Genomic DNA, 22366 nt, shown 5'->3' on the forward strand with positions numbered 1-22366 from the left:
GCGACGGGGCGGGGCTGCCAACGCCAGCGGGAGGTTTAAAATGGCCGCCGCGGCGCTCAGGCCGCTCTGGAGTTGCTGTCGCCCGCCCGCCCGGGGCTGAGGGTGGATATGGCCACCAAGCGCCTGGCCAGGTGCGGGGCCGGGCACCGGGGAGGGCGCGGAAGCGGGGTACGCCTCCCGCCGAGGCTCCTGAGGGGATCGGGCGGGTGAGGGGCGCGGAGGGGCTGTTGGGGGGGGCAGGCTGAGGCCGGGACGCCCTCAGCGCGGGGATGGTGCGGCCCGCAGGCAGCTGGGGCTGGCGCGGAGCAGCGGCCGGGCGCGGAGCGGCGGGCGGGCGGCGGCCCAGCGCTTCTCCTACCTCATCGTCATCGACTTCGAATCAACGTGCTGGCGGGACGCGGCGCGGCGCAGCCCCGAGATCAGTGAGTGCGGCGGGACCGGGGCGGGGAGGGGGGGGCGGGGGGCGGCTTTGGCCACTTCCCCCCTAATTCGAGCCCCGCTTAAGGCAAACGGGGCCGCTCGGGCGCGCAGCCTGACCCGTCCCGCGGTTCGGGTTCGTCTCGTTCCGTGGCAGTTGAGTTCCCGGCCGTCCTGCTCAACGCTTCCACCGGGGACATCGAAGCTGAATTCCACACCTACGTCCAGCCCCAGGAGCATCCGCTTCTCTCCGAATTCTGCACCGAGCTGACGGGCATAACGCAGGTACAGCTGCTGCGGGGCCGCGGTTTACCCACAGCGATGCTGTGTGCTGCCTTTAAGGGCCTGAAGCGGAGCAAAGCTCCGATGGCCATGCGTGCTAACAGGCATCCCCTTCTGTTTCACGCAGAATCAGGTCGATGAAGGGATCCCTCTGCACATCTGCTTGTCACAGTTTTTAAAATGGATTCAAAGGATACAAAAGGAGAAGAAAATTGTCTTCAGCTCAGGCACTCCGAGTCTTTCTACTTCAGAGGCAAAACCGTGCGCCTTCGTTACTTGGACAGGTAGTGTTTTCATTTGCACATAAACCAATAAACGTTTGGTGGTGCTAGTGAGATTCTGCCTTCAGTTCTAGGGAACCAATAACCTGGTATTAGGTATTTTAAAGATGTGCCATAGCAGGATAAACTATATAAACTAAACTATACAGGTGTGACAGGCTGAGTAGGAGAGGAGGTGGGGTAGCCCTGTACGTCAGAGAATGTTTTGGCTGCCTGGAGCTGGAGTATGATGATGAAAGGGCTGAGTGCCTCCAGGTAAAGATCAGAGGAAAATGAAATCAGGGAGATATAGTGATGGGAGTCTACTATAGACCACCTGATGAGGAGGAGGAAGCTGATGAGTTGTTTTTTAAACAACTGGGAGAAGTCTCACAATCACCAGCCCTCGTCCTTATTAGGGACTTCAATTTACCAGATGTCTCCTGGAGGTACAATACAGGAGGGAGGGAGCAGTCTAGCAGATTCCTGGAGTGTTTGGAAGACAACTTCCTGACCCAGCTGGTGAATGAACCCTCCAGGGAAGGTGCCCTGGCTGGACTTGTTGCTTGTAAACAGAGAAGGCCTAGTGGGGGCTGTGAAGGTTGGAGGACGCCTCGGGCATAGTGATCATGAGCTGATAGAATTCTAGTACTGGGAGAAGTAAGAAAGGGAGACACCAGAACAAGCACCTTAGGCTTCCGTAGGGCTGACTTTGGTCTGTTCAGGAAGCTGCTCAATAAGATTCCATGGGAGGCAGCCCTTGAGGGCAGAGGAGCCCAAGAGGGCTGGTTGCTCCTCAAGAAGGAAATCTTGGCAGCACAAGAACAGGCTGTCCCAGTCTGTCAGAAGAGGAGTTGGTGAGGAAGGAAGCCAGCTTGGCTGAGTAGGGAGATCCAGGAAGATCTTTGGGAAAAGAGGGAAAAATATGACCTTTGGAAGAAGGGGCAGGTGTCTTGGGCTGACTATAGGAATTTAGTGAGATCATGTAGGGAGAAAGTCAGAAGGACTAAAGCTGAACTGGAACTCAAACTGGCCAGTTCTGTAAAAGACAATAAAAAGTCCTTCTATAGGTACATTAATGGTAAGAGGAGGATCAAGGAGAATCTCCAGCCCTTGTTGGATACTGAGGGAACATTAGTGACAAGGGATAAAGACAAGGCTGAGGTCCTTAATTCCTTCTTTACCTCAGTCTATAGTAGTAAAGATGGTTATTCCCTGAGTACTCCTCAGGATCTGGCTGAGAGGAAGAATAGCAAAATTCCCATGGTTAAGGAGGAAATGATTAGCGACCTACTTGGCCAGTTAGACACTAACAAGTCAATGGGACCTGATGGGATTCACCTGAGGGTGCTGAGAGAGCTGGCAGATGTGCCAGCCAAACCCCTTTCCATCATTACCAGTAATCCTGGCAGACTGGGGGGGCGATGGTCTCTTCAGCCAGGTGACAGAAGATAGGACAAGGGGAAATGGCCTCAAGCTGGGCCAGGGCAGGTTTAGATTGGATATTAGAAAAAAATTTTTTACTGAAAGAGTTGTCAGGGCCTGGAACAGGCTGCACAGGGAGGGGGTTGAGTAACCTTCCCTGGATGTGTTCAAAACAAGGGTTGATGAGGTACCTGGGGATATGGTTTAGCATAGGATGGGAATGATTGAACTCGATCTTCAAAGGTCTCTTCCAACCTGGTGATTCTGTGATAAGGCTGGAAACACAAAATCCATTGAGTCCTGATGTGTTCAGGACAGCTTTGTCTCCAGGGTCTGGCGTTGCTTTTCTGCTTTACAACACTGTTCTCAGTGTGCCTAAATGATTTCATGAGGCCTCTCAGATCTTTACCCACCCAAAGTTATTCTTTACTAAGGACTTCGTTAGCCTGTGCTAATTAAGCCCCTTAGTGTGTGCTTCCTGGCCAGCAGTACAGGGCACTACTCACAGTGTTATGCCCCTTCACCTAGATTTTATCCATGTCTAGGCAGGTTTTGGGCTGTTTCTGCAGTGATGTTACTTGTGGGGTTCTTTTCTCTCTGCAGACTGGGACCTGGGCGTGTGTTTGCAGTATGAGTGTAAAAGGAAGCAGCTGCGAAAACCCAACATCTTAAATTCCTGGATTGATCTCAAAGCAACGTACAGGGTGAGGAAATCCATAGGCTGTGAAACTTTCATACCCGTTCTCTCACCTCAAAGGCTCACAGTATCTGAGGTTACAAGCCAATATTGTATGTTCCAGTGGCTACAGAAACCCATTTGTTTTCTTTCCAGGCTGTTACCACTCAGTAACAAACTGCATGCCCTAGAATTGTGTGAATTTTAATAGAAATCTTAATGCTGGGAAAACAACCTGGTGTTACTGTTAGAGAAATGAATGATAATCCCAGGGCAATTTTTGAGCTTTCCTTTCCTGACTTGTTTTGCTCTGCCTGTTTCCTAACTTCCCTGGTTTTGCATGCTGTTATTCTTGCCTCGTTGCTGTGTTGAAAACAGTCAACATGGCCTGTTTAGAGGTACTTAAAGGTGAAATATGTGAACTGCACTTGGACCAGAAAGTATATTCTGAAGAGCATGAATGATGCTGAAAAATGAGCATATATTTTATTACATAGTCTGCATTGCAATGGAGTGCTCACTTGGGGCTAACAGCACCTCTGTGCAGTCAAGGAAGCTTTTGAAGGGTGACCCAGGAGTCTACCTGTTGACACTTGGAGCTGAGGCTGTCACCCCAGGGAGCACAATTAGGTCTTGAGAGAGAGACAATGACTGACTCCAGAGCAGATGGGATTAGTCTAAGACTGAGAGAAGAGATTTGTGGTCCTTCCCATCCTCGTTTGTTACAGGGTAAATCGCTTATGGTGTTGTGCTTATCTATCCCAGCTGTAGGATGAAGAAGCCTGCCTTGCACAGTTGCCCTGTGAGTTTTGTTATTCATAAGGTGATAGTTCTGAAATGGTTTTCCTTTCGCTGTGAAGATGTTTTGAAATGTTTTATGTTAAGAACCTGTGGGGTTTTTCCTTAGGCCTTCTACAACAGGAAGCCTCAAGGGCTGAGTGGTGCGTTGCAGGATCTGGGGATAGCTTTTGCAGGACGAGAACATTCTGGTAAGTATGGTATGATGGTCCTCCACTTAATATATGTTTTATTATATGTAGTTACCTATACATATATGTAAATATATATTACATTTTATACCTACTATTTAGCTTTAGTTAGCTAAGCTAAAGCAACTAGCCATTACTCTGAATAGTAACTACTGTTTCCAGGTTTCTGTCCAAGAAAAGCATCAAAACAAGAAAGGCTAGATGCTTCAGAGACCAGTGTGTTACTTCTAACCTCGTGCTTTATTTCTGAAACCTCTGCTATTGCTGCTGAGTGCATGCTCAGCCAGATCAGCCTCTGAACTGCAAGGGTGCAAAAGAGGTGGAGGAAGGATAAGGAAAGTCATTCTTGCTCGACAGCAGGTTAATGTAAGAGAATACCAGCATAATACGGTCAATGAAACAGAGCAGTGAGGATTTTAAAACTTGTGGCTGTATATCCAGCTCTGTGGATTGGCCCTTCAGATGCTTCAGCACAGGGAATTTTGGGGAATTTTTTACTTCTGCTTTTCTTGAACTGGATAACTCTGTGCCAGAGTTCTGCGAATCCCTGTCAGTTCCATAAGGCTCACCCAGGGATGCTTTTCCACTACTAAGCACTATCCCCAGTAGCAGTTTGAACAGACAACCTTAACAGGACTGTACTTTTGAAGGGCTGGATGACTCTCGGAACACTGCCCGTCTTGCCTGGAGGCTGATTTGTGATGGGTGCGTGCTGAAGGTTACCAAATCTTTGGATAAGGTTAGTAACTACTTTGGATCTTCTATTCTACTTCCTTTGTAGCCTGGAATACAGGTGAGCTATTCAAATAAGCAGCCCAGCATCTTGACTATGAATTGACCAGAAAATCTCTAGGCAGATAAGCTTATTAATTCTGTGCATTGATTCCTAAATCCTCTGGGTATTCACTTCCCCAAATCTCCTTTTGGTTACGGACTCCCTAGGCACATCCAAAGAATAATTTGGTTTCCAGAACACAGACTATAAACTTCAGTGCCAAGACTCCTCTGGGAAGTAACAGCAGACCAGAAACATCTAGAGATGAAAATCGTGAAGCAAACACCCTCTCTGAGGAAAAACAGAATGTTACTGCTGGCGTTAAGACAGATTCTCATGTACAGACTGAAGAACAACAGACCACCTCCATTGATGCCTCTGCAGATGTCTGCACTGTACCTAGCAGCAGCTCAAGGACTGAATTGCCTGCTCAGGCCCAAAGCTTTTCAATAGCATCTACAGACCGATTTCTTCTTCCTCATGTGCAGGCACAGCAATCTCCCAGTGCTCTGTCAGCAGGCATTCATCAAGGCTTGTGCAAAGGGCAGCTTCTGAGTGCAGCCAGTTATAACCCTCCTGCACATGGGTCAGGGCTAGTGCTCGTCTCCACCACCATCTCCTCAGTTACTACCTCCAGCGAGGAGATCAGCACCACTTCAGATTGCTTATCACTGCTGGCTGACTGGGAAGACGTGGCTTTAATACCAGAATCTCAATATCAACACAAATCAGACACTGTTCAAGTCAAAGATGACTCAAGAACAGGTCATTTAACAGTGTTTGAAGAGAAAACACCTTCAAAGCAAATGGCTGTGATGAGTTCTGATAATCAAAGTATGGAGAAAACTTTAGCGTCGGTGGAACCCCACAAATTCATTGTTTATAAAAGCCCTGATACCACTATCTACAACGTGGGAACAGTACAAAGGCAGACTTCAAATTCTTCAGCTTTTAAGCCACCGTCTGCAAAGGTAAATGGTATTTCAGCACAACCAGCACTAACTGGAAATCATTCCACTCCTTCAGAGGCTCCTAAAAGAAAGCCAACTAGCCCCAAAACATTCCCACCAGCAAAAAAACAGTCTTTTGTTGTATATCAAGAGAAAACAGCATCTTTCAATCACTCCTTGCCTCTAAGACGTTCAAGTTTGCCCAAAGTGTCTCCCACCATTCTGAACTCCACGCTCAATTCGAATCCGTCCGTAAGAGCTGAGAGAAGTGGAAAGCCAACTCCCCCTCTGTGTCACTGTGGGAGAAGAGCTAAAAGCCTGTACGTGTCAAAGGCTGGCCCAAATCAGGGCAGAGCATTCTTCTGTTGTCCTGTGGGCAAGTACGAAGGCAATATGAAGGGTTGTGACTACTTCAAGTGGGAACATGCACTTCTGAAAGAGAAATCTAACGGTCTCACTCTGAATGCAGATACTGTGACCTCCCTTGGGACTTGTACCAGTAATGTAGGAAATTCTTCCAGGAAAGAGTGTTTCTGTCTTAGACCCTCTATGAGGACTTGAAAGCTGGTGATTTTTTGCCTGGATCTTAAGTTGCTCATGCTTAATATAATCAAGACAGTCAAATATGTCAGATACATGTTCTGAGAATGGGACAAAAATGACACTGCTTGGTTAACAGATAGGGATGGAAATTGTTTAAGCATATAAATATCAATATAGCATAAACTATCTTGTTAACAGAGTGTGAGAACACTTAAAACTACAAAGTGCAGCAATTAAAGTATTAGCAGCTGTTGGTACAAAGCTTAAATTTCTGCTTTATCATGTATTTTAAATTCTTTTCTAGTCCAGTCCTGCAAGAATGTTCTAATGGTACAGATTTTAGTTACGCTTTTTCTAAATACACTTGTAACGATTACAACTGTTTTCTACAGGTATTTTTAAAAGTTGTCACACTGCTGAAGTGATTCTTGAAGCAATAATGTTCCTTTAAACTCCTACTGCTTTTTAAAGTCCTTTAAATTAAATAATAATAAAGACAATATGCTGGTGCTGCTTCATTGAATACTGTTATTTATTTAACAGCCATCACCTACTGTGCTCTCAAGTACACGAGTTTCCCATTTCACATCTATCAGCCTGCTTGCCTGCGTACTGGGAGCTACTGGTGTAGCACCTCAGGAATCAGGTACAAATTTAGTCAAAGCTAAGCTAAGCCAACCATAGTTTAGTGTCTTTTATTCTATGTTACTGTGTAAATTGACAAGATCTTACTTTGTAGAAAACCCTATGAAAAAGCAAGGAGCCCTTCTAGTCCTTTCTCCACTCCTTCTGGCGCAGTTCGTTTCTTCTGATCTTCCCACTGATAGTTTTTGGCAGCTGTTGAACAAACTCCATCTATGGGGAGAGGGAAGAAATACAGTTTATCTAAATTTTAACTTAGCCTCAGCAGCAGAAGTTTATCAGCCACACAAGAGTTAACACCCAGTGTCTTGGGGCAGTAAAATGATTTGGGTGCCTGAGCTCACCTTCCTGGGGTACTTGTATGGAGCAGTAACTTTCTTCACGTGGTCTTGCAGCTCTTTCATCATGTTTTCTGGGTCACATGAAGCGTAGTCTGGTGTTAAAACAACAAAGGCTTTCACTACCTAAAGGAGTTACAACAGCAGTGGTTTCAGTGCCAGTGGAACTCTTACACAAGAGCAAGACCTGAAATGTTAACTGAAGGTTTGCTGACTGACTGCAGAATAATGGCTGGGGAGGGACAGCAAGCTGGGCCACAGCCTGTGGGTGCAGCCTGTGGCTCTGGGCTGTGCAGATGGTTTGTATACATTTAATAAAGGCTAAAAACTGACAGGAGAAGCTTCAAACAGCACCTCTGGTAGATTAGATTTGGGACAATCACCTTGGTCAGCTTTTTCCTGTGTGGATTCTCCAGTGTCTAACAGAGTAGAAATGCCAACTTGAATTTATTTGGTTTTAGCTAAAAAATCAAACAAACAAACAAATCCCTGGCTTGAGAACTCCCTTGGGCGTTGGGCTTTATTAGCTCTGGTATGTACAAAGGTACTAAAATATTTAAGCTTGTTTGCTTACCTCTCCTCTGATGGGGTCTGGGCTGCTGACAACTGCTGATTCCACCACAGCAGGATGCTCTACCAGGGCGCTTTCTACTTCAAACGGGCCGATACGGTACCTTTCAAATGCAGGAAAGGGCTTTTAGTTGTATTGATAACACAAAAGAGTAACTTCAATGTCTGAATCATCTCATGTATTGTCAGGCTTAAATTACCCAGCAGAATTAATGACATCATCAGCTCTGCCAACAAACCAGAAGTATCCATCCTCATCCATAATCCCCCTGTCTCCAGTGACATAAAAATCCCCTCGTATCGTTGCCTCTGTTTTCTCTGGGTCATCCTAGGAAACATGAAATTGCATTCTACATGAAAACTAAGTGAAAAATTCAAGAAATTGCATTCTAACAACTTATTTAGCATCTAAGTTATGGTACAGGCAATCAGAAGAATCTGCTTTTGGGTGACTATCCTTTAATGAGGTTTTTTCCCATTGTATTTCTAGAATCTCCTATTGTGTGACTTCATTTTCCAACCCCTCCCCAAAAGGTTTTGGCTCAGCACAGGGCATTTAATAAAAGACTCTTTCAACAGCCAATGTTACTGACTTCTGCAAGACTTTTTCCAAGCAGTACACGTGGTGCTCCTTCCCCATGAGCCCAGTACTGATCAGAAGGCCTGACTGTAGGCTGCACTGTCCATAAAACTGAGTAAGATTTCTTATGTGTTTGTTTTACTGGTCTGAAAATTCTAACCAATGAGGGGGAAAAAAAAAACCTCAAACAACTGAAAAAAATGTTGCTGTGAGCGAAATATTCCATGGAACTCAAATCTGGAGGGATTTGAGCAGTGTCCTCCTCAGATGAGGGCTCTAGTCCTTAGACCCAAGAGTACTTTGGGATTAAGGAGGGTCTGTCAAACATTTCCCTTTTTATTAAGAGAATAACAATCAAAAGAAAGTGGATTTTTAACTTCTTAGGCAGGACAATCTCATCAAACACATATAATTAAGTAGACCAAACATCTGCAGGAAAAAACAGAAATCCTTTGCTCCCCACAGTTTTTCAGACTGGAAATCAGAGTAAAAGGAAATTAAAAGGGGCCTCAGATTCCTTGGGACAGAGATTTAACTGGACATCTACTTGAACTGTAGAAATATTCTTACAGCATAGCAAGTAAAGAGAAAAAGCGATCTCGTGGGTTTTACTCTGATGGCAATATCACCTTCTTTTCCAGGAGGCAGAATATTACTGTTTTCATCTATAATCTAAAAAATAAACAAAACAGTCTTATTAGCTTAGAGCCAAATTAAAAAACATTATGTTAAGGTTGTAGAATCTTAAAACACACAATCAAAGGGGCTTTTTTTTTTTATTTGGGAAATGATCTGGAGCAGTAGGGGGGGGAGTCTGACAACTGAGGTGTGAGATTATCACTACTCCACTGTGTCTTATCTGAGGAATGCCAAGTACTATACAAACGTGTAATGAAGTCAGTAAGGCCTCAAGGGGGATCATAAATAAGGGGGTGGGAAAATCTACAATCTGAAAGAAAGATGCTAAAAGTCTCTACCCTAGTGTAAATTGATCTGGTGCTAGAATCTGCTTTGGCAGTTTTGTTATCTCCAGGGAACAACATTCACTCCCCCTCTGCCCCAACTCAGCAGTTTAATTTCTATCATTGCCTCAGTGTTTGATAGGTAACTGTACATCAGTTGCCTACGCTGGTGAGGATGGTGCAGCAGGGAAGCCCCACGCTCGGTTTAGGGCACTAAGCTGCATTTTGACACTCTTGTTCAGTGGGGAATGAAGGTACATGGCACAACCCTGGGTTCAGACCTCTTTAGTGGAAAGTGATTATGTAAGAGAGAGAGATATTGAGTCACTGGAGGTACAATACCTTGACATCATACCCTGGAGATGGCTTTCCCATAGAGCCAGGTTTGATTTTCATTCCCTTAAAATTTCCACAGATAAGCACCTGTAACAAGTGTTGTTTGGGTTGGGTTTTTTTGCTTAATTAAACTATGGCTGATATATTCAATCTTTATGGTTAAAATGCTCAGCTAATACTGTGTACTTCAATAAGAAAAACTAACTGGGGTGAAGCTGTTAGGATGGTTTTCTGACTTACAAGAACTATGTATTTCCAGTGTTACTTACTGGAAGTGACTTTTCCCCTGGAAGTCCTAACTCTGTATAAGCATTTAAAACACTTTTTCATAGTAACCTGAGTAGAATCTATTTCTGTATCTGTAAAGCATCTGTTTTTACCTTTGTAAAGCAGAACATACCGTCTCTGTCTGTCCGTAGCCTTCATAAATATCCAGCCCAGTCTGTGCTTTCCATTCTTCCATCACATCAGGGTTGATTGGCTCCCCAGCACTCACACAGTGCCTCAGGCTTCTGAATGTATAGCTATGGGAAAGAGAAACCAAAGAACTTGCAGTCATCCACCTGCTCTGCCCCACACACCCCTGTATCCCTGTATGCCTGTATCATGGGGCTCTTTCTACATAAACCCCAATTTTTACTGAGTCCTATTTGTTCAATTTGAACTGTGAAACAAGTGTGGAAAATAGTGAGTAATCTAAAAAGGAAAAACCAGTAAAGCTACCCCTAAACCTCTATCTTGACTTTGTTCTTCTATCTGTACTTCAGATGGAAAGTGTTGAGAAACACATGATATATATTACTGTTACACCACTGTAAACGTGGAATAAAATCAAGGTGGGATGAGCTTTTGGTCGACTGTTTGGATGAAACACACCAACAAGGACAGTCTGCTTCTGCTTACCTGGACAGTTTGTGTTGCACAAACATTCGATAGGCAGTTGGAGGAGAGCAGAAGACGGTTATGGGAAATCTTGACAGACTCTAGTGAATTTAGAATAAAGAAAGTAAATTCTTCCAATAGACTGAAACCTGTGAGGTCCCATCTTCATTGCAGGAGATAATGTAGCAAAAAGCATCTGGCTTATGAAACACACAAACATTAAGTGTCCTAAAAGCAGTTAGCTCCATACTTGCTGACACCAACACACAGCAGGTACATTTAGTTTCTTCCTCAAAGCAGAATCTACACAGTTCTACAATTAGTTCAACACACCAATGTTTCAAAGCTTTATGGTTTCTCTTGTGGAACTTCTTCATAATTGCAGTTTAAATAAAACCCAAGTGAATGTAAGGCTACTTTTCTAGATGCTGTGTAGGTGCTACAACTCACAGTGTTCTTCAACATACCCTAACATTGACTAGCAATTTCCATCCATCTAGTTAACATGGATATGATGATGAAGTCATTCAATGCCAAGTGAAACATGGTAAGTCATTTTCAAATGACGAAGAGTTGTGTATGGAGCATTTAAGGGAATACAATGTTGGTGCCTTTTGTTAAGGAAATTCAGCTTTGCTGCTTCTTCACTCCTTAACTTTGAGTTACAGGGTGCAGGCAACTGCAATCCTCATTCTCTGTTATTGTCACTTATTTTAATAACAACACCAAAGTGCTCCACAAATCCCAGAACAATGCTTTGTGTACTTCACTTCTAGGCCTAATAATGGATGTCTGCAGGTTTGTGCAGTCAAATTCAGAGCAGAGTATAAAATGAAACTCTTTGGATGCCCAACATGTTCTTGTTTTGGGAACATATTTGCAGCAGTCACTGCTGGACTAATTGGTTGGTTACCACAGGCTCACACTGTGCTGTGTGCTGCCCCTGGGAAGCACCGTGGAGATGCAAACCTGGGCAAGATGAGCCAGAGAGAATAAAGCTGCTTGTTGTGGGGCTCTCTCACTTACCTCAAAGACAATGCTGGGGTCGAAGTGGGGCATCTTATGTACAAATGCACATGCCCCCTGAATCCATGGTGAAAAGATGCTGCTCCATGCTGACTTTGCCCAGCCTGTGTCTGATGTGTTCCAAAACACATCTGAGGACGTCAAGTCCAGCCAGTATCTGGTAACAGAAGGAAATGGTCCACAGTCTATATGGCAGGAATAAGGCAAATATCAAGAAAAGATGTGCCAGAGAAGCAAATCCATCACTGGTTGTCTTGGGTAAACAGCACTTAGAAAAGGCTGAATTTCTGAGGAGAAAGTCATAGCACAGTGAGGCTGTCACCAGGACAGACTGATGTTGCGCTTTTCTGAAGGAGAAATTACACTGACAGACAAGCTCACACCACCTCAGAGCATGGTGCTGTATGAAGACGTATGAGACTGCTGGGGTTTGGCTGAGCTCATTTTTATGAATGAGGATTTTTTTTGTTAGTTTTTTATTTACTTCTGGCCTGCTACTTCCTGATTACTTGTTCTTGGCCTGTTAGAGTGAAGTGCATTGCCATATCCATTCTATAAACAATTTGGGTTCATAAATTGAAAGATTCTGAACTATCAGTGTTTTGTTCCTGCAGGAACTGTGTCTTATCCAGACACATGTGAATTCAGAGGCCTAACAGACCCATGGGGGGGTTTCGCCCCCTTTATAGTACAGAATTGTGCTGATGTTCAGTTCATGGACCATCTATTAACTGTATACAATGAAGAATTTACCTCAAAGTTAAAGAATACATTAAAAAGAAGTTAGTGACTGTATGACTGCTACATACTCTATAAGCTAAGTCAGCTGGACTCAAACTGCCTTATTTTATGAAGAATAACCCCACAACCCAACAACACTTCTGGGGATGTGAAGCATCTGCTGGTTTCTGACCTATTGAAACAAAAGTTCTGGCAAAAATCTTGTGTTTCTCTTCCTTCTGCTATGTGGCTGTCTAGAGAAATACCTGCAATTTCAAGCAATCTCTGTACCTGCCACTTACTGTGAGGCCAATACCATAGCTGCTGTGGGAATGTTCAGTCATTTTTGGAGACCCAGTGGTTCCACTGGTGAAGTAGATGGCCATCGGGTCTTGGCACTTCGTGGTCACACAGCGGTGATCAGAAGGAGCATTTCTGGAAACAGGTAAATGATGAACAGAGGGGTTTGAAAGCACAACTTACACAGTTTAAAGAATATTTAACCAAAAATAACTATAGCAATCAGCAGTATTATAAACAGGGTATTTTTCCACTGTGCAGTCCTAAAAGGCTGAAAATACATTGGAGTGTCCCAACGTGTCCTATTCAAAACAAACCACCGTGCTTTTCCTTTGTTATTGCTGTGGCATTTCCACAGTGGTATTTCCTCACCTCAGGAGATCTTTAAAGTTCAGCCATCCTGCTCTGTGGCTTTCTGATACAAGCAACTTCAATTTCAGGGACTGGCATTCAGCAACAACTGAGTCTACAGCTGGTGCCACAGAGTCATCAGTGATGATACATTTTGCTTTGGATTTCTGCAGTCGATGAAGAATGTCCCTTGCTGTCAGTTGCTGTGTGCCAGGAATCAGGACAGTTCCTGGAGAGAATGAGGGGAAACAGAAAAACAGTCTCAATGTCTAAGAAGAACGCTTGTGCCTACAAGCAGACTTCAGCCTACTTTGTTCTTTGAGCAGGACGGGGCCATCCAAAAAGCAGGACTTGGCCCTGCATTTGTAAAGATGCTGATTTGATGGATTTCATGCTAGGTGAGGACTAGGACAAGTTAGCAAATACTAGCTTGATGATGGGATACTGACAGAAATCACAGAATCATAGAATAATCAGGTGGGAAAAGACCTTTGAGATCATCAAGTCCAACTGTATTTAGCTGCTACTAAATCATAGCCCTGAGCTATCCTTTAAATACACCTGGGGATGATGACTCAGTCGCCTCCCTGGGCAGCCTGTTCCTGTGCATGATAACCCTTTTGATAAAGAATAACAACAGAATAACTCTCTTTGTTCTGAAAACACCACCCCTGGAACATGCTAGTCTCTCTGGACTTTCAGGTAAGCACAGCCACTGCCTCACAAGGCACAGTGCTGTATCTGCAAGGCACCCAGGCATTCTGGGCTGTAAGTACTGGGAAGCTGAGTATTTAACAGATCCTACAGGGGAATGTGTGAAACACTTTGTTAAGCATGGGCTAATTTCACTGCAAATGAGCATCTGTGATGTGTCACAAGTTCTGGAAAGAGGAGAATGACAGAGGCACATGGACTCACAGGGTTTCCTTAACAGCTAGATGGTGGACCTAAGTCCTAAAAGCACCATGAAGAAAAAGCTTGGCAGGGAGAGAGTCTGACCAGAATGACACTGGTTCATCCCTGTTAACAGGATGGTAGTTCTGAGTGCATTAAATAGCAAGGATTGGTTTAAGTCACACTTTCAGTACCTATATACCACTTGTGGGCCTTTACTCACCTGTTCTCATGCAAGCCACGTTCACCAGCCACCACTCCGGGATGCGGGGCAGGATCAGAACAACTCTGTCTCCCCGTTGCAGACCGCAGGCGTCAGAGAGGACATTTGCTGCTTTCCTGGACAGCTCTCCCAGCTCCTCAAAGCTCCACCTCACCTCTTCTCCAGCACCATCTACCCACCATAACGCAGGGTTTTTAGACTTCTTCCCCTCCTGTAGCACACCAGGGTACAGTACAAGTGCTTCATTTTAGAAATACAGATTGCCTTAAGCCTGAGGAAGAAAAGCTTTCCCCTGTTATTCAGTGCTAGGGAAACCTGGGATACAATGGAAATTTACCACCAATTTCAAACAAGGCAGAGAACTCTCCCTTAGAAACCACAGCCTGGAAATGTGTTTAGGAAATAAGATATGTATTCCTTTCAAGAGGTCTTCATCTGACATTCTGAAGAGGTTTACAGTAATCAGCACAGAGAAAGAAGAATCTTTTCAGTTTGGGTCAAGCCAACATAGAGGCTGATGAGTGTGGCTGTATCTGGGTTGTGCCTCAGAGTCTCCTGAGCCCACAGAGCTTATTTTCAACTTCATCTGGAACTGGGTCTGTTTGGTACTTCTGAAAATTAAATCACAGCTTCAAAAGCATAGGCCCATGCAGTGACCTTTAATCAATGTCTCACCTGATGTGTGAAAAGGGATTTGAAATGTATCTATACAGCGTGCTCTAGAAGGGGACAGTGCATCGAGCAGCAGCAGTGCAGTAAGTCACTTCCTGAGCAAAAAATTCACTGGGGCAGCAAGACTATGACACCTTATCTATGTGAAGGTACAATAGCACCAAGATTCATTTCCAGGGGAGCAGATTTTATCTGTGTACTTCAGAGGTCAAAACATCTTCTCCAGAGGCTGCTCCTTGCTCTGCTTAGAGCCTAATGAAACCTGTTGCTCCTGCAAAAGGAACAGCTGTGTCAGACCAGCCCTACCTCTGCTGCAAGGCTGGACATAACTGCGTTTAGCCCCTCACCATGAACAGCCTGAGCCTGTGAAACCAGTCCTGCAGCCACAGAGACCAGACCTGTGCAGTTAAGAAAGGTGACAGACCTAGCCTCTGTATAATTTCCCCGCTATATTCCCTTTCTTTGCACAGGGCTGGTGTCTGCTTTGGAGTTCTAGTTCAGTTTTGTGGATTACAAGTCCCTGGATGCACAACAGTTTGCAGTTGGGACAGGTGGGTGAGGTTTGATGTGCCACTGCATTTACTGTTCATTTTACAGGCAGCTGGTGAAGCACAGAGGCCACGGGGTGATGTCACGGCTGATGGGACAACTGATGGAAGCTTTAGAGTGGTTCAGCTCCCAGCCTCATTTGTGAGGCACTTATTTACTCACACTCCATCTCACTGGAGTTACTGATTAAATGAAAGAACTATCTGGACTTGTGGACAGGTCAGTGTGTGTCTTAAGGACTCTACATGTTCAACCTGCATGTGATGATCACCAGATTATCATCAGAGCATAACCCCAGCCTCTTTGTTACTGGATTTGTCAGTTAATTATCATTAATGACCAGGGTTAAATACAGCAGCATTGGGGAAGCCAAGTAACCGTTACCTTTTCCACTTCAGTCCATCTGTCCAGCACATCTCTTGCAAAGTTGAAGTACTCTGGTACCTCTGGTCTGTACTGTTGTTTTATGGCTTCATAACTCAACGAGGCGTGAGCTGGGTAGCCCCAGCTGCACAGCTGGAGAGGTCTTCTCAGGGGAGCCCACAGGGACACAGCACTTGGGATCTTCAGTGAGAAACGCACAGCAGCAAGAGCCATACTAATAGTCTCTTCAAGGTTATTCCTTACTGATTATCTCTCCAAGAAACACTGCAGTGATAGACACAAACCCAGTATTAGGCTCACGGTTTTAGAGCAGCTTTTACTGGAATAAAATGGAGCAACAATCTCAACTGTTCCTTGGAGCAACTGCTGAGAACAGTTCCTGTCTGGCCACTGCTCTCCAGTGACCATGAGGCAGCTGGGGTGCTGACCCTGCACTCAACCAGCAGCACTCAGGCCCTGTCACTGAGGCAGCTTTCCTGTAATTCCTGTTCCTTCCCTTCCCACAAGCCCCCTAATCCTGCAGATCACATTTCAGTTGCCTTATACAGCAGAGAGGCACCAAATGATCCCCAAGCACTTCAGCTCTGACTTCTGTAAATGAAATGCCTGCTACTGACCCACAACATAGGACAATGTGACCAAGATACTGTGTAGATAATCCAGCAACCACATGCTAATAACTGGCGGGCTGAGCACAGAATCACTTGCTACAGAGATCTTTACAGTTTTTCTAATTTATCAGCACTGGGGGTATATTGGGTGCCAGGAGTGAAATGAATGTAGCAAAGCCCTGAAAAGATTCTAAGTATTGATGTTTTAAACATTATTTTGATGTGTAGCCAGCAAAAGGCATCACTTTATGAGGCAGGGAAGCTTTAAAGTGGAAAAAGGATCCAAAATGTAAAAAGCCTGACTTCTCAAAAAGAGTCAGCATAGCAGGAGGTCTGAAAACTCTGAAGTAATTATTTTCATGCACTGTCAATTGTCTTTTATTTACAAATTAATATAAACACTACTAGTTCCTTAAGGAATTAATAACTGTCACTAAAATCACGTGATTTTAGTGATGCAGTGAGGCAAGAGGATATTTTTTAGATCTGTGACATTCAGGCTGCGTATGACAAACACAGGAGAGAAACCCAGCCAAAGGAAAGACAGAGGAACAGGGAGAAGAGGGAACGTGGACAGACAAGAGGCAAATCAGTACCGCTTCGGTGCCAGGAAATGTCCTGGCCAGCAGCTTGCTGGGGCGGGTGGCGGGTTGGTGACCCTGTCAAAAGGCTGTCAGTCCCCGTTAGTCTCTGCCTTGCACCGAAGTGGAGCCTGCTCAGCGCTGGGATGTGTCACAAGCTTTGCCTCCTTACACAGATCCTGGACTCCTGCAGTTACCCTGTCCAGTGACCGACTCCCGTGTTCCTCATGTGCACTTTGGACTCAGACAAGGGGCAGCCAAGTCCAGCGCAGTGAGAACTGCTGATAGGCTTCTGCAGAGCTCAGAGCTGAGGCAGAAAGTGTAAGTCCCAAATATTTCCTGTTTCCTTCTCATCCCCTCCTCCCACCCACAGGCCCCCAGAGGAACACAAGTCATAAGACCTTGCTACAGGCAAATCACATCTGTTGCGCTCTGGAGCAACACAGGAGCAACAGCCTTGTGATCGGCTTTGCGAGTGCTCTGCTCAGCGGGTAGTAGCCTGGGGCTCCTCAGATAACCCCAGCAGTTCAGCCACCACACCAGTGAGCATCGGCTCCTGGGATGCTGCAGCTGGCTGCCTGGAGCAGCTTTGTTAATACCTGCTGACTTGTGAGGCTTTGCAGGAACAAAGATTCAGGTAACACATAAATGCCACCTCCTTTGCAGCTGTAACTGATAAATACTTCCATCAATCCATGAAGTTTCCTTTGTTCTGACTGTAGCCCAACTGGGTTCTCTGGATGTAAATAACATGTCAGTCCTGCCCCTAGTGAGGCCCCCTCAGCTCTCTCCTCTACCTGATTTCACCAAACGGCAAGGTACTTCATTTTTTTCCCTGTTAATCGCCCAAGAGGCTCAAGATACACCACGGGGAGAGGAGGCTCCTACAGATGGTGATGCAGAGACACTTTAGCAACTACAGTGCTGGTTTTCCCCGTCAGCACGTGTTCTCTGGTGCCTCAGTCCTCAGTTTACCTGTCTAAAGGGTTTCTGTTCCAGCTGGCCCCTCTGCACCACGACAGCCCCAGGCATTGTTGGAAGCTGGGAAAGTGCTGGAGTGCAGCTTGGCCTTGGCTGGGGTATGGGCTGTACCTACCGACCATAGCAGGACAGAGGTGTGCTGCTCATGCTGTGCTCTCCTCTCGCCCCCCTGCTCCCCTCGCTTTGGGAAGCATCAACGCAGGTGATGTGAGACCACAGCCAGTGTCCAGTTCTGGGCCCCTCAGTCCAAAGAGGACACAGAACTCCCCGGAAGAGCCCAGCGCAGGGACACTGAGGCGATGGAGCGGAACCCCTGCCTTGTCAGGACAGGCTGAGGGGGCTGGGCCTCTTTAGCCTGGAGGAGGCTGAGGGGTGACCTTATTAGTGCTTATAAACGTGCAAAGGGCGAGAGTCAGAGGGAAGGAGCCGGGTTTTTTCACCCCCGAGGGCCCCGCGCGGCCGCCAGCAGCACCAGCCCCGAGAACCGGCTGAGGGCCGCGGCGGGGACCGCGCCTGGGGAGCCCGAGGCCGCCGCGGGGCGGCGCTGTTCCCGGCGGGCGGGCGGGCGCGCGCTAGGACCGAGCGGGGCGCGGCCGTGACGCCATCGCTGTGCGCGGCGGCGGCGGCAGCGGCGGGTGGCGGTCGATGGCCGCGGCGGAGCCGGCGGCGCGGAAGCGGCGGCCCAAGGGGCACTTCGCGGCGGCGGCGGGGCGGGCCAAGCGGCCCCGCGGCGGCGGGCGGCAGCTGGAGGCCGGCATGCGCGGCATCCTCATCACCTGCAACATGAACGAGCGCAAGTGCGTGGGGGAGGCCTACAGCCTGCTCGGCGAGTACGGAGACCTGCTCTACGGGCCCGAGCAGGTGCGTGTGGGCGGCCCGGCCGGTCCCCCGGTGCTGGGCGGGAGGCGGCCGGCGAGACAGGGGCGGGGGGAGAGAGGGCGGCTGAGGCGGGAGGGGGCAGGTCTGAGGCAGGGGAGGGAGGCCGAGGCGGGAGAGGGACGGTGGGCGAGGGCCCTGCTTGGTCTCGGCCACTCCCTCAGCTGCTGCCGCCTCCCGCAGCCCTGGGGCCTCCTCTCCCGCCATGTGAAACCCCGGATGTGCCGGTTTCTGTGAGCAAAGCCCTGCGCGGCCCCGTGGGGTGGGTGGGGAGAGACCCTTCCCCGCCGCCCCCAGTCCCCATCCGGTTTCTAAGCCGTGGGTGCTGCTGCTGGGGACTCACCGAATGAGAGACGTCCCTTGTGTGCAGTTCTCGGATCCCGAGGAGCGGCTGTCTGGAAGCGAGAGGGAGGAGGATGAGGACGATGTCGAGGCTGCCCTGAAGAAGGAGGTCGGCCAGATCCGTGCCTCGACGGAGCAGAAGCTGCGGCGGTTCCAGTCGGTGGAGAGTGGTGCCAACAACGTGGTCTTCATCAGGACACGGGGCATAGGTGGGACATCAGCTGACCACGGGTAACGCTGTGGGGGTAAACTGCTCTGAACGGTGTTAGGCCACAGAGTGTGACTTCCAAGTAACTGGTGTATGCCAAGCAAATACAGGGCTTCCCCTTCACTTTGGCACTGCCACTGAATTTTGTCATTAGCAGAGTTGCTAAAGGTGGAGCAATCTGTTTTGACAGAATAGAATCATAGAGTCAGAGACTGGTCAGGGTTGGAAGGGAGATGCTCCAGCCCTCTGATCACCTTCATGGCTCCTCTGAACCCTGTCCAACATTCCCACATCTTTCTTGTATTGGGGCCCCAGCTCTGGACACAGGACTCCAGCTGGGGCCTCCTGAGGGCAGAGCAGAGAGGGACAATCCCCTCCCTGTCCCTGCTGCCACCCCTCTGCTGATGGAAATAGCCTTTGGTTATCCACTTTGGGTACAGTAAAACAGCTCTTTAGAGAAAAAGATTTGAGGCTGACATCAGTGCAGCCATGTGTGTGTTTCCTCAGCAGGGAGGAAGGGAGAAAATGCCTTCTGCCTGTTTCTCATGCCCAGCTGTTTTTCTTGTAGAGCCTGAGAACCTGGTGCACCACATCCTGAAGGATATGCACGCCACGAAGAAGAAGAAGACGCGCGTCATTCTGCGCATGCTGCCCATTTCTGGGACGTGCAAGGCCTTCATGGAGGACATGAAGAAATACTCAGAAACCTTTTTTGAGCCTTGGTTTAAAGCCCCCAATAAGGGCACCTTTCAGATTGTTTACAAAGCTCGTAACAACAGTCATATGAGTAGGGAAGAAGTCATCAAGGAATTGGCAGGTACGTATGGGTTTCACGCAGAACTAAGAACACGTATATAAGCAGCCCAGCACTGTGGGCAGAACATAGGGCGGGTTTTTAAAAGAGGTTTTAAGTGGCATACATAGTTACTGCTTAAAATCTGAACATTGAAGCTTCTCTAAGTGTTAAGCTTGGCATCAGTGATGTCTTAAGAGACAGCAGGCAGAAGAGAATATGGCAGGCAGAAGAGAATACGGCAGGCAGAAGAGAATACGGCAGGCAGAAGAGAATACAGTGTTGAGTATCAGTTACATGTGCTTTGAAATGAGGGCTGTCTGGCTTTCTCTCTGTTTGCTGCAGTGAAATGATGTGGTACTGTTTCCCTTGAACACGTGACTTGGAACATAGCTCTACCTTAGTCATGTACTTTGTGTTTCCTGGAGGGATGATAGGGTTTTTTTCTTCCTGGAGTCCTGCTGGTGGTATATTCCAAGTCCTGCTATTTTAAGCAATTAGAAAACCATGTAATTGGTTACAATTAAGGGCTGTATTGCTCTCTCTCTCTTTTATCTGAATTTCTTTAGGGCATGCTTACACTCTGGAAAGGTTTTCCCTGCATCTTTTAAACTATCTCTTGTTTTACAGGAATTGTGAGCAGCCTCAATCCAGAGAACAAAGTTGATCTTAATAACCCACAATACACAATTGTGGTGGAAATAATAAAGAACGTCTGTTGCTTGAGCGTGGTGAGAGACTATGTCCTGTTCAGGAAATACAATCTACAGGAGGTGGTGAAGAGCAACAAAGACAACACACAACAAAACCCATCAAGTCAGACAGGAGACCAGAACTTGAAGGCAGTAAAACCTGAAACTGAGGAAGAGGAGGAGGAGAAGAGCTCCGAAGACGTAAAGCAAGAGAAGAACCAAGGTGAAATAGAAGCTGAGCCCAAGGAGAATGATGCACTGACAGTGTAGGAGATGTGGTAGAAGGGAAAGACAAACACAATCAAAACCAGTTAAAAAAAAAGTTGCCCCAGAATTCTCAAAGGGCATTTCAGTGAGGAGAGTGGGCTTTGTTTTGAAATCCTGTTGTTAAACTCCACATGTGCAGGAATTTTAATGCTCATGGTGGAGCTCATGTGACAGATGTCAGAGCGTGTCACCTTTCTGGTGAAGCTTTGCTGCTGTTTCTCTACAGCTTTGTTCTGCACTGCCTTTACCCAGCACAACAAGAGGGGGTGTGCATGCTATGTAAACGTGGCCATCCTGACACTTACCCACTCTGCTTTGTATCTGATGGCCACAGAAAGGGAAAGGTGGTGTGGAATCCTGACTGCCAGGGAGTAGTGACAGAAAGGAGACATCTGAGACAGACAGTTGCTTGCAGAGGGCTTTCAAGGAAGCCATCTGACAACTTGGGTGACTACAGAACTCTGATACCTTTTTCTGTGTGAACAACAAGCTGAAACTGATCATTTCCTGTATGATGGAGGGTTATATATATTTAAATATATATATACACACACAAATACATTGCTCTACATGGACATGCCAAGTCTTGAAAATTGAATGGGAAGAGCTGCTACGATCAAAATACTTGAACATTATGAGGGGATTTAGAGTCCTAGATGTGACTGTTAGACAACAGTAGAAGTACCAGGCAGGCCTCACAGTTGGTCTTAGCACAAACCACACACGTGTTTACATGAGCTGTGCATACAGCAGTTACTGGGTCATAGGAAGGCTGGAGTCACTGAACAGAATCCTTTGGAATAATTTCCTGCATATGGTGTTTTGTGGCTTTTTCCAAAGACTTTAACACTTGGGGATTTTTTTTTATAAAGGTTTTTTTGGTGGTTGTTATTTTCTTCTTGGGTCTCAAGCTGCCTCTGCAAGCAGCTCTCCATTGTACTATTCTGGGGTAAGGGCAATTAAAAAAGTTGAATTTTTGGTACAGTTTTAGCTTTACAGCATTAATTTTGTTGCAGATTGAGAGTAATGTTGTCTGTCTGTTACAGCAGCCTTTTTGTTATCCCAGTGACTTTTAAAAAACAACTGAAACCAGTGCAGCTATAACCTGCTTTCCAGGAGGGCTTTGAGGATGCTCCCTGTACAACTGTCTAGCTTAGTATTTCATTTCTAGCATAAAAGCCTGTATGTCCCTAATGGGGAAAAGACTCATCTTGAAGAACATCACTTGTTACTTGTCTTGGTTTAGTGAGAAGGATGTGTTCAAGTCTC

General features: G+C 46.5%; 3 protein-coding genes across 3 annotated transcripts; 2 read left to right on the forward strand and 1 right to left on the reverse strand.

Annotated features, from left to right (window-relative positions):
• Positions 1-108: 108 nt before the first annotated feature.
• ERI2 (ERI1 exoribonuclease family member 2) lies at positions 109-6335 on the forward strand (the record flags this gene model as incomplete). Its single annotated transcript, XM_084270978.1, has 8 exons — positions 109-131; positions 286-422; positions 575-702; positions 827-983; positions 2988-3088; positions 3968-4049; positions 4700-4788; positions 4992-6335. 8 exons carry the CDS (start codon positions 109-111, stop codon positions 6333-6335), a joined length of 2061 nt encoding a protein of 686 aa, XP_084127104.1.
• Positions 6336-6844: 509 nt separating this feature from the next.
• LOC311197214 (acyl-coenzyme A synthetase ACSM3, mitochondrial-like) lies at positions 6845-15959 on the reverse strand (the record flags this gene model as incomplete). The annotated part of the gene is made up of 13 exons (XM_084270944.1): positions 6845-7172; positions 7304-7423; positions 7872-7971; positions 8068-8195; positions 9018-9119; positions 9752-9832; positions 10146-10269; positions 10649-10728; positions 11654-11810; positions 12665-12808; positions 13046-13253; positions 14142-14352; positions 15747-15959. 13 exons carry the CDS (start codon positions 15957-15959, stop codon positions 7086-7088), a joined length of 1755 nt encoding a protein of 584 aa, XP_084127070.1. The 3' UTR covers positions 6845-7085.
• A 2605-nt stretch (positions 15960-18564) lies between these two features.
• On the forward strand, positions 18565-21100 carry THUMPD1 (THUMP domain 1 NAT10 acetyltransferase adaptor; the record flags this gene model as incomplete). The annotated part of the gene is made up of 4 exons (XM_084271268.1): positions 18565-18780; positions 19166-19346; positions 19914-20162; positions 20769-21100. 4 exons carry the CDS (start codon positions 18565-18567, stop codon positions 21098-21100), a joined length of 978 nt encoding a protein of 325 aa, XP_084127394.1.
• Between the last annotated feature and the right edge of the window lie 1266 nt (positions 21101-22366).

The sequence above is a fragment of the Gallinula chloropus genome (assembly GCF_964237585.1).
Source record: "Gallinula chloropus genome assembly, chromosome: 15".
Classification (NCBI taxonomy): domain Eukaryota; kingdom Metazoa; phylum Chordata; class Aves; order Gruiformes; family Rallidae; genus Gallinula; species Gallinula chloropus.